Source organism: Phragmites australis, chromosome 18, assembly GCF_958298935.1.
Source record: "Phragmites australis chromosome 18, lpPhrAust1.1, whole genome shotgun sequence".
NCBI classification, from domain to species: Eukaryota; Viridiplantae; Streptophyta; class Magnoliopsida; order Poales; family Poaceae; genus Phragmites; species Phragmites australis.
The window spans coordinates 17,525,529-17,537,586 of NC_084938.1; the positions used below are offsets into that span (position 1 = coordinate 17,525,529).

General features: G+C 41.8%; 1 protein-coding gene across 4 annotated transcripts; it reads right to left on the minus strand.

Moving 5' to 3' along the window:
- Nucleotides 1–433: 433 nt before the first annotated feature.
- LOC133899488 (uncharacterized) lies at nt 434–7,689 on the minus strand. Of its 4 annotated transcripts, none has more exons than XM_062340470.1 (10): nt 7,533–7,689; nt 7,016–7,165; nt 4,377–4,546; nt 3,736–3,931; nt 3,063–3,233; nt 2,860–2,976; nt 2,234–2,431; nt 1,699–1,758; nt 1,506–1,604; nt 434–864 (listed from the first exon to the last, which is right to left on the minus strand). In XM_062340470.1, exons 3-10 carry the CDS (start codon nt 4,517–4,519, stop codon nt 706–708), a joined length of 1,143 nt encoding a protein of 380 aa, XP_062196454.1. In that variant the 5' UTR covers nt 4,520–4,546; nt 7,016–7,165; nt 7,533–7,689; the 3' UTR covers nt 434–705. The 4 variants fall into 4 exon arrangements, with proteins under 4 accessions (XP_062196454.1, XP_062196453.1, XP_062196452.1 ...); XM_062340469.1 differs by having other exon boundaries at nt 4,377–4,568; XM_062340468.1 differs by lacking the exon at nt 7,016–7,165.
- Between the last annotated feature and the right edge of the window lie 4,369 nt (nt 7,690–12,058).

Below are 12,058 nucleotides of genomic sequence, written 5' to 3' on the forward strand. Positions count from 1 at the left end.
CCAGGAATGTTTTCCTTCTTCATCCATATTCGCGAGTGATGTTGAACCCATTGTGAATTTTCCCATCTTTTGGTGGTACAAAGTTGAGCTTAGAATTTTTTGTGAAATTTTTCTAAATGTTGTTCCTTCGATTTTGCAAACCCAAATTTCCAGTTCAAATTATTCTAAGCCATTGCCAATAATGCAGTACAGCCTATGTTCTTCTTTAGATGTCACTTTAGGAACTAGTTGTTCTTTTCTCAAATAAATGTATTGTTGGGCTGTTTGTCATCGAAAGCATCAAATGCTACATCACAAACACTTTTCTTTGGACCAAGATAAAAATTTCTCCCCAAGAACAAGACCAGGATTAATTTACTGGAGGGAAAAGAAAAGGCCCAGTCAATTTGACATTGGTAGACACTAGCAACGTGTAGTTACGAAGGCAAAGTCATACAGTCACAATCTTCTCACTAGGAAAAGCACTGGAACACCATTACGGTCGACAAGTATTTACAGTTTTCCAGCAATAAGAACAACATCAAGAACCCTGCTGCCTCACATAGTTGGAGGTGCAGTTCTACCTTTTGTGTTTATGAAAGCATGGTTTATTGCTTTAACTTACAAATAGAACAAAAGGATGAATGAATAAAGGCCATTCTATACAATGCACATACAACTTACAACATGGGTGCTGTGGCTTGTCTTCAACACGAGATGTATTTGTCATTTTTTGTCAGCGGTTGAGTTAGACACGACGCGGCTACCAGCCCTGCTCATAGTTTTCCATATGCGAGGCTGAAGACGCCTACTAGTTGAACTTTCATTGGGACCCTCCAGTCTTTTCTGATACTCTTTCTGAAGCTCCTCGAGACGACTGGACACCTGAAAAATACAATATGGAAGGACCACGGTTATTATTATCTACCAGGTATGGTAGATTTTCACCAGTTTCTCAATCGTCATAATTGGCAAATGAAAAAATTCATTCCAAATTTGCTATTTCACTCATCCAAATGAAATGGATGAAGTTTGCTAGATTTTCAGACATGTCTGAATGTGAAAAAAGTGAGAGAATGAACACACAGGCATAGTTAGCTAAGTTGAATGCTCCAGAGGAACAAAAGTGAAACAAGAAATACAAGGTAATAGTACGAGTGTTATAATGCAGAACTCATCAAGCACAACAGCATTAAAAAAATCAGCTAGTAAACAGAAGCATCCACATAAATAGCTACATTAATAAATCCAACAAAGAAAATTTGTACAATAACTGTTATGTACCATACTATTGAGCTATCTTATACTATACGAAGGAGACAGATCATTGTAACCCAAAGGATAAAGACAAACGGGAAATAATTTCAGGAAAAAGTACAGAACAGCTTTTGGGTTTGCCGCGATGGGAAAGCTAAAAGGAAGAAATGAATACCAGTACACATATAAGAACAAATTTAGCCCACTACAAAAGCACACAGAAAAACATGTAACAAACTATAAAAAATGTGCAATAAAAAGTTTATCACCTTAAATGAGAAGGTAAGTGGCAATAATGCATCTGGATCAGTTGCTTCCTCAGGGAAATTTCTCAAGGCATGCAAAAGTTTCTCGAAAGGCAATTTGACCTGGACAGTAAGGTAGCAATTCAACATTTCTCAACATTTGTTTTATATATGGCTTCAAGCAAAAGCGATAAAAAAACGACACAAAAAGGCTAACCAAATCATCATGGCAGGATCTCAATAGAGCTAAACCCACTTGAAATACAACCTTAATACCCTGCAATTAGTAATCAGCCGGCAATCAGAAATAGCAAGCAGGTCAGAAAGTACACAAGATAAACAGTATTTTTTATAATCTTACTTGCAAGATTGGTAGCTTAGTTACTGAAAACTAAAATAAACTAAATGCATCACACAACGATATGATCATATGAAAGAACCATAAATTCATGTCAAAAAAATTGATTGGACTTGAAAAGTGTATCAAAAAAGGGAACCACAAGCACCTGCGTCATTAGAAGACCATTTTAGAGTAGAAATCATATTATTCAACTATGTATGAAGTTTAAACGCTTTATATAAATAAATTAGTGGGCTCTCCCAATGAAAGGAGTCACACTGATCTAAAATAAATACAATCGCTCTGTTTATGAAGCAACCATTCTTGAAAAACAGTCAACCACAGCCCATAAGTTGTAATCTCAAATAAAATTTAAACATGAAATACATATATGGCTGGATAAGATGCTAACCTCATAAAGAAAGACATCCCAAATTCTAAGAGTTAGATGAAAGGGGAAGGAATATGAGAAAACTGTGATAAACCATTGGCTTGCGTACATGCTTGGGTTAATCATTTCTTCAACAAAATGTAGCCCCAGTTTTGGCATGTGCTCAATCACTAATTTCTCAAATTGATACAGATATTGCTGCACGAGTGGCAAACCAGCCTGTTGCAAGGGTATAAACAGTATCAGTAGAAGTTTATAACATGCAGGTTTACTCCAGAGAAAAAGAAGTTGCCAATTTTTGCATTTCCTACATTACTAATCACTCAAATTGAAGATGGACACTGCTGGAAGAACATGTAGGCAGGAATATGAACAGCCAGTTTTACTTAGTAGTTTATCACTTATATATGTTTATATACATTAGATAAGAGACATTGAACTATTGAAGACAACTATAAAAGCATTATCAAGCCTTCATATTGCAACCATTGGGCACCCGAAACTAATTCCGTAAGTTCATTTGTCACTGTATTGCCCAAGTTTGCAAAGTTTTTTTTGGGTGGGGGTGGGGGCTGGGGTGTCAGTGTGTGTGTGCTGGCGGGGTGAATTGCACAAAAAGTATTGTTCCAATGAAGAAATTCAATTACCTGATACAAGCCTTCCATTGGAGCATGGACAGCTCCCTTAAGCAAGGCGACTAATAACCAGAATGCATCTTCCTCGCTCATGTAAAGAAGCAGCAGCCCTGCTAAAAATCCCATTCCCTGCAAAATGATTGTGCAAAGAAACAACATATTAATCCAGAGATATCTTTGTATCCAAATATTAGGTTCGCAGACTTAACACAAACCTGCACATATCCAACTTCCCTATCATAGACAGAATATGCTTTTAAAATGTTATACAAGGATCTTTGCCCTGGACCATGTCTTTGTTGGAAGAAAATATGAGATGGAAATGTACGCGATATGTCACGAATAATTTCCAATTCAGAGGCCGATGTCTCATATATCACCAGTGTCTGTCCAAAGGATAGCACAATGATACAGGTGAGATTAATATACTAAGAACAAGAACTTTACAAAGTAGTGTGGTCATTAAGAAAAATAAAGACAACATGAAAGCTAGATATAATGATAATGAGTGATGAAAAATAGGCTAAGTAGTTCCTTCAAATTTGTCATGCCTTAAAAGACAAGCCACAAACTTCAGTGAACTCAGGACTTAGTATGATGGAGCCAAATGTAAAAATTCAACATAAAGAATGGGCTTCAACACGATCTGAGGTTGATGTGAGTAATGTTATTATTATATATAATCTTCAAAGAGTTCAGCTATTTTATTTTCCTAACAATAGGAGTAGGATTTATATGAGCTAGACTCTAATGCATTCTGTGATTTTCCCTATTTCTCTCAAATCTAGTCTAGGAGTCAAGTATATTTTACATGAAAATAAAAAACTCAACTAGAAAAATCACAATCATATAAAATGCCAAAAGGCGTAAAAAGATCATTATTAATACCTCATAAACCCCAGGGTTCATTAGCAAGAGATCTCGGCTGCCTGAAATCAACTGCCAAACAAGCCCTCTAAGACAATCGGGAATTCCTTTCCTTATTCTCCTTTTAACCACATGGGGGTTCCTTCTAACATAATGCTTCCAGTCACTGCCACCAACACCTATCATCTTCCTCCATTTTGTTATCCTCCTTTCCTCCCTATGGTAATGGCAAAGGCACAAAAAGTAAAAATTTGCATTTGTCGGGTAGTTTGTTTAGAGAATAAATAAGTAATGAGTGGTAACTGATTTACAAAAGTAAATTAGTTTGATACGGGAAAAGAATGATAGTATGGTGCCGGAGTGGCATGTATTAGATAGTAATAAGAAGTGTGCTTTATCAGCGAAGCAGTCAAATGTATTAGAACTGTTCTTGCATCAATTGCTATACAGCCAAGATCCAAGCCTAAGTGCAGAAATGTATAATGTACCAGCCACTAGATGTAGAAACTAGAAACTGAGATGATTATACCACAACATATTGGGACGGACTAACTTATTGAGATGGCAGAAAGTAATTAATCAAGAAGATATGATGACACAAACGTATCATATAGTCAACGTATGTTGACTATAACGGTAAAGTCATGCACGGCATGTCATACCTTTCACGTTCATGTATGGATCTGCTTTTCGAAATTCCTTCAGGGGAGTTGCTTTGGTCAGGTTTTATAAAACCAAATCTGTCCACGGCATGAGGAGGAGCTGATCCTGGTTCAGTGTCATCGATCGCTTTCTTCTTATCCATTTCAGTGAGTACGTTCAGATGCCTTGTCTATATGTCAAGAAAGATAATCCTGTTATTTATATTGAAAAAAACATCCATTAATGTAAAGCTCCCAACACATGAGTTAAGCATAGATCAAAGTAGAATCTGCATATAACACAAACCATACAAAGACAAAGCAAGTGAAAATAGATAGAAGTAGAACAAAAGGTGCCTGCATAATTTCGCGTGGCTAATATCATGATATCCGACAACACCATCGTTTGTTGGTGTTAAAACTAGACATGCATAACATAAGGTAAAATGACCATGCATGTCATTAAAATGGAAGTAGTTACAGAAGACCAAAAAGAATCGGCTAACGAACAGAGAACAAACTATCCGAGCAATAACTTAACAGCAAGCAAGATCTCCATCTCTCAACACTGCAGAATCCAATCGCACTGATCCTATGATCAAGGGTTCGGATCACACCCAATTGTCGCAAGCCCACTTGCCGTTGACTCCAGTTTTCCGGGTAGATTTTATAAGTCTTGCTGGACAATTATCAAGGAGGATTTTATGCAGGCTTTGTTGGCGGTACAGCAAGGAAAGTGTGCTAAATTGAGGCTATTGAATACAGCCTTCCTCACCTTGGTGCCCAGGAAGGTGGATGCCTTGCAAGTAAAGGACTATCATCCGATAAGCTTGGTTCATAGCTTCGCTAAGTTGGTCACCAAGATTTGGGCCAACAGATTGGCTCCAAAGTTATCCTCAATGGTCTCAGCAAATCAAAGTGCATTTGTCCATAAGCCATACAAGACAATTTTATGCTTGTGCAACAAACGGCTAAGGGGTTGCACAATCAAAAGGAGCCTCACCTCCTCCTCAAGCTGGACATTTCTAAAGCTTTCAACTCTGTTTCTTGGCCTTTCATATTGGAGGTATTACGCAACTTGGGTTTCGGTCGTCGATGGTGTAATCTCTTGTGCAGTTTGCTGTCCACTTCCTTCACCCGTGTGTTATTGAATGGAGAGCCGGGGAGGAAATTATTCATCACAGGGGCCTAAGGCAAGGCGATCCTCTCTCCCCAATGCTTTTTATCTTGGTAATGGATGTTCTCAATTCACTAATCAACCGTGCAAGTCTTGAGGGCCTTTTGCAGCCACTGTCAGCTCGGGGCCTACAACATCAGGTCTCTATATGCAGATGATGTGGTGTTATTTCTTCAACCAGTTGCCACAGATTTGGAACTAATCAAGCACATTCTTCAGATTTTTGGCGAGGCATCGGGCCTTAAGACCAACATTCTTAAGTGTTCTGTGACACCAATCAAATGTCAAGAGGAGGATCTAACTGTTATTCAAAGCTGGCTGCCATGTGAGGTAAAGGAATTTCCATGCACCTACCTTGGCCTCCCATTGACTGTTCGGAAGCCTTCCAAGGTGGTTCTACAGCCACTAGTCGATAGAGTCGCCGACCATCTCCCTGGGTGGAAAGCTTCCTTGATGAATAGGCCAGCCGCCTCATTATGGTGCGGGTGGTCCTCACGGTGACTCCCATCTAGTACTTGATTGCCATGGATCTTCCTAAGTGGGTTCTCAAAGCTATTGATAAACGACGATGTGGTTTTTCTTTGGAAAGGACAGAAGCAGGCCAACGGGGGTAATTGTTTGGTGTCCTGGCAGCGAATGTGCCGGCCTAGAGTATGGCGGTCTAGGCATTCATGACTTACCTCGTCTCTTGGCTAGGCTCTTCGGATGAGGTGGTTATGGCTTCAAAAGACTGAACCTACACGTCCATGGGCTGGTTTGCAGGTTCAAGTTCAGCCTAATACGAGGACAATGTTTTCCATGGCCTCTGTCACGCTTGTTGGTGATGGAAACAACACAAAGTTTTGGTTAGATCGCTGGCTGCATGGTTGTACAATTGCTGAAGTGGCACCTAACCTCTTTACCTTAATCCCTCGATGGGTGGTTAATCAAAGAACAGTGGGGCAAGCATTGGGCAACCGCCAATGGGTGGCTGATATCAAGGGCGCACTTTCAGTGAAGGCTATTGAAGAATACTTGCAAATTTGGGATTTGGTGGAGGGTGTTGCTCTCCAACATGGAGTAGAGGACCAACATGTTTGGAAACTATCCGGCTCCAGGGTTTATTGAAGCAAGTCAGCCTACAATGCCTTCTTTGTGAGCTCGATCAGATTTGCACCTTGGAGGCGTGTGTGGAAATCTTGGGCACCATTACGTTGCAAGTTCTTCATATGGCTCGCCATTCTCAATCGTTGTTGGACAACGGATATATTGGCCAAGAGAGGCCTACCACATCCAGCATCCTACCCTCTTTGCAATCAGGCCGATGAGTCAATGCAACACTTGCTAGTGTCTTGTGTGTTCGTGAGGCAAGCTTGGTTTGCTGTCCTCCAGAAGGTCGGACTGGGTTTGGTGGCACCGCGGCCTGGAGTGACTATCTTCTCGAGTTGGTGGTATCGTGCCTTGAAGATGGTTGATAAACAGCATAGGAAGGGCCTTAACTCACTCATAATCCTTGTCGCCTGGGAACTTTGGAAGCATCGCAATGGCTGTCTTCAATGGAGATGCACCAAATGTGGAGGGGTCTTGCCGATAATAGCAGATGAAGGCGCCTTGTGGTGTGCTGCTGGAGCTAAAGAGCTCCGGCGCCTCCTATCTGTGTAGCTGACAATAAGTGAGTAATTCAATTCTCTTCTCGAATGTTCCCCCTTTTTAATTACTCGAGAGAAAAAACAGTTGATCCTCCGTCCTCCCCCCATCAATTGCACACAATGCAGGTAATCGGCCGCCTCCAGGCCATAGCCAAATCCCCCAACCCTAAAACTCCATCGCCACACTAAATTCCAAAAATCCCAAGCCCCGGCGGCCGCTCCCAATGAGACGCCACACGCCACCGATACCATTTGAATCTGACGCGACCGGAACCCGATCGAACCGAACCCCCGTTCCCACCAGAGGCCCGACCCGGGGAAGGTTAGAGCAGGCATTTCAGGAGGAGAGCTAGGAAGGGATCGGAGACCGACCTGGAGGCCAAGCCGGAGGCGGAGGGCCGGGTTCTTGCGGCGCGCCCGGAGCTCGGTGGGGAGAGGGCGTGCCCGTGGAGGTGCGATATCCTCTTCGGTTTCGTGGCACCTTGGGCATGGCGATCTGGACGTGGAAGGGACTCGGGATTTTTTTCTCTTTTTTTACGGGTTAGGTATAATCTAGAGCAAATTTCATTTTGGATCCTATATTAGGACAATTCGTATATTTTGAATCATCTTTAATAAGTATCACTCTAAACTATATAGTTTATATAAATCTTTCAATTTACACAATATTTAAGAAATGAGCCGATAATTTTCACATGATTAGCAGACCCATCCGTCTCAGTACCACGTTCAACATGATACTGTCCTGCATGTAGTCCGACTCTCCTATACTAGTTCGACTTTTGTGTTCACTGAAGGTACATAGCACTACGGATATACACGATAGCAAGACAGACATGTCAGAGAGAGTAGTAGTGCAGGTGGCAAGACTTGAGGTGCGACGGTAGAGGCATGGTAGATATGGTCAGAGAGGAGCGACAATGTGTGATAACCGGTAGTGACAGCGCATGATACCAGGGTGACTAAGTGGATGGATTTGCTAGCCACGTGATCAAATGCCAATTGGTTAGATATTGTGCAAATTGAATGATTATTACAAATTATACTATTCAAAGTGAAAATAGTAATTAAAGGGAGTTCAAAATGCAAAATACATTATCTAAAGTGAAATTTGCTCTATAATCTATATCCATATATACTCATATAAAAATGGACGAGTTATCATATATTAGAACGATCTCCACCATATATCTTACCTGATCAAACGGTCCACAATCAAAGATGATCCCCATCTCCTCTCATCTCAATTGTTTGAAAACTTTTCATTAATTTAGAAACCTACAATTAATAGGTGCTAATAGCATTAAAAAATATAATACACTATTATTTCTTTCCTTCTATGAGTACATCCTCAGCTTTTTGTTTTACAACTATTTTTTATGAAATTTTTATCCCCTATCACGATATTATAGGTTTCGCGTGTTGTGTGGACCATGTGTGTGATTACTATTTAAATTAAATGGAGCAGTGAAAAACGGATTGCGTTTCCGAAAGCTGGAGACCGGAGATGGATGGGGACATCCGTCCCGTTCTGTGTTGGCCGGGAGTTTTGTCTATTTGGTGACACGGAACATGGGAATAATCTGGGAAGAGATTCCCTCCAGGACTCTAGGTGCCGAGCAGCAAACCCACCAGGAACTCTAAACAAAACCACCGGGGAAAACAGGTCGTCCACCACTTTGGGTAGCCACACGCGACTAAGGATGTCTCTGTCACAGCTGAGCAATCCAATCGAAACATTGTAGAATATGTCAAGTGCATCAACACGTGTTTTGCTCCTTTTCATATTAGTAAAAACCACTTCAATTTTAAACTTTTTAAATAGAACTAGTTTGCAATTAAATTAGATTAAATTGAGTCGTGTGATTTGACTTCACTTCAAATTTAAAACCTCCCATAAATCAATCAATGCATAAATAGGTTCTTTTTACTTTTCTGGTTTTGTTTTAGTTTGTTTAGCTCTTTGTTTATCGGATTTAAATTTGAATATCTGGTGTCTCCTCTAAATTCCTAAACCAATCTCTTTATTCAATCCCAAATCAAATCCTAGCTAAATCCTAAATCAATATTGATTCCTAAAAGCTTCTCTGGCCAATTCTCTCCTCTCTCTCAAACCAGCCCAACAAAGTTCCATCTCTTTTCCCTCCTTCCATTTTTTTTAATCGGGCTAACCAACCTTCTCTTTCTTTCCTTTTTCCTTTTTCACCAACCAACCCAACCCACCAAAACAGGCCGGCCTGCCTCTCCTCTCTCCGCACGAACTAGCCCATGAGGCCATCCCTAGTACCATCACCTCCTATAACTGACTGGTGAGCCCTAGGCTATTGTATCCCCTACCTCCCACCGCATGCTCTCTCTCACACGCGCGCATGCTCCCTTACCCACGCGCGCGATTGGCTAGTGTGCCACCCAACGCCACCGCCATTCTTCACCAACCCATGTGCATGGACAAGCCGCAAAGGCTTCAATGCCTGGCCACATGCCATCATCAGGCATCCAAGCCATGGCCAAGCCAAGCCCCGCTCCAAAAAACCCTAGCTTGCCTCTCCCTGCTATAAAAAAGAGACAGCATCGCTCTGCTCCCTCCATTTCCACGTTGATGGCTCAAACTCCTCCACCAGAACGCCCTCTCCTCGTCCTTCTCTTTCCCAGGTAGAGCGTCACCGGCAGTGACACACCTCCCTGGTAAGCTTCGCGCCTCCTCTCCTCTCCCTTAGTGTGCACCCCAAAACATTGGGTATAATCGTGCAGTCAGTTCGGCCACATAGACCCTGTTTGGCACAGCTTGTGCTTTTGCATAATCCGCTTCCTGGAGAATCATGTGAAAAACATATTCTGCTTCTCTGAACTATGCAGTTCATTCTCAGAATTCGCTTACTTATAATTTGTCGTAGAATCCTGCCGTTTAGCATAGGTTCTGCAGAATTCTCCATAATCCACAAGCAGAAGTTGTACCAAACAGGGCCATAGTGTGTAGAGAGGCGTAAAACAGAGCTCGAAGCATCTCTGGTGAGCACCTTCAACAGCTCATTCCGCCATCACCGGTGAGCCTCTCTAATCGTTGTTTCTTCTGTTAGCACCCATGCTCCTCACTTAACATCGTCTCCCCTCGGTTTCGTGTGTAAGATGTCAGGAGACACGATTTCATCATCGGATTGGATCTACCACTATTGCAATCACCATCTTCCCCACCTCCGATCACGCTTTCCTTTGTGCATGTCCCCTCTACCTCCCTAGTGCCTCTGCTCGCCCTCTCTAGCCTTGCACAACTCCAAGCACCACACACTCACCGTTGCTCTGTTTTCACCGTCATCTTGCTCGACACCAGTCAACGCCTCTTCTAGCTTCTTCAAGCCATCGCAGGGCTGAGGCACTCCTTATTTGAGCATGTAGCCACCTATCTCCCCCTTCTCCGCTACACCACCGCCGCACACATCTCTGCCGCTGCTAATCCTTCATTGCCGACCACGCTTAAGCTCCTCTAGGCCAAGAGCTTCCATGTACGAGCTTGCAGCACACCAAAGACACATCCCTGTGTGCATAGTCACCAGAAATCTAGGTCGACTGGGTTGAGGAACGAGGTCAAGGGACACGGGTCGAAACCTAAAGAAAATAGGGTACAAAGGGGGTATGCCTCTTCATGATGACAATTCGTGACACATTACATGATCCCAAGGATTCCATATCATTGACCCCAATACGAAGCATCGGGTCGAGGGTTACGACAGTTCCCTACGAACCAAATCTAAGAAAAAAAGAGAAAAATGTTATTCTGATTATTATGCTACTAATGGGCTTGGCTGATTAGTTACTGGGTTGGCTGACTGGGTCCACTCTCTTCACCTCTCACTCTGGACTCGCCGAGCTAGGCCCGACCCAACTCTCTACTTAACACCCCTCTCTCTTACACTACTAAAGAAACATGTTTCATTACTGGCTCTAAAACCCTCTTCACTGCCGGTTTTGGAGCCGACAGTGGGTAACAGATAGTGATAGTCTCCGACTATCACTGCCGGCCTAGGAAACCCGCAATGAAATGGGTTATCACTGTCAGCTGAAGGATTCAGCCAACAGTGATGACTTGGGTATCACTGCCAATTGATAGTTTCAGCCGACAGTGTTTTCTCTTTCCTCTCTCTCCTCCCTCTCTTTCCTTCCTCCGTCTCTCTCTCCTTGATCTCTCCATCTCTCTCTCCCTGTCAATATACATGCATAGAATGAGACACATATCTAATATAAATCAATAATTAATAAAGACACATTCATTAATATGTAGCAATTCATGTCCTTCATTAATATATAGTAATTAATGTCATTCATTAATATTGTGTCATTTATCAAAATATAATAAGTTGTCAAGCCTCTTGGTAAACTTCCTCCCTATCGTATATTCTCTACTAGAAGGTACGGTATCATCTGAAGATCTCCCATGCATGGACGGTACGATCGGTTTATGAAACTCGCCGTTTGGGTTGATAACATGTTTCAAAAAGAACCCGACCATCTGTTCTTGAAGGGCATGTGTATTTTTGCAAGATGTAACACACTTTTGGAGCACCACGTTTGAAGAATCGAAAGAATTAGACCTTGAACACATGTAGAAATTGAAAAGAAGGCATTGATATATTATTTCATACCTCAAGATCATTGAACCTAACAGCGTTTCCGTCTAAGCTAAATACGTGCATGAAAGTAAAAAAACATAAAACCCTCAGAGATTGTTTTCGGGTGGCTGCCTCATACACTTCAAGAGGAAATGATTCGTCAGTGGAATAAATTGAACCTTTTTATTCAATAGGAAATGCAAGACATGAATATTCCCTGCGTATCGGAAAGTCAATTTTTATATTGTACTGCTTCATAAATGGAAAGTAGATAATACTCTTGTTGCAGTATCT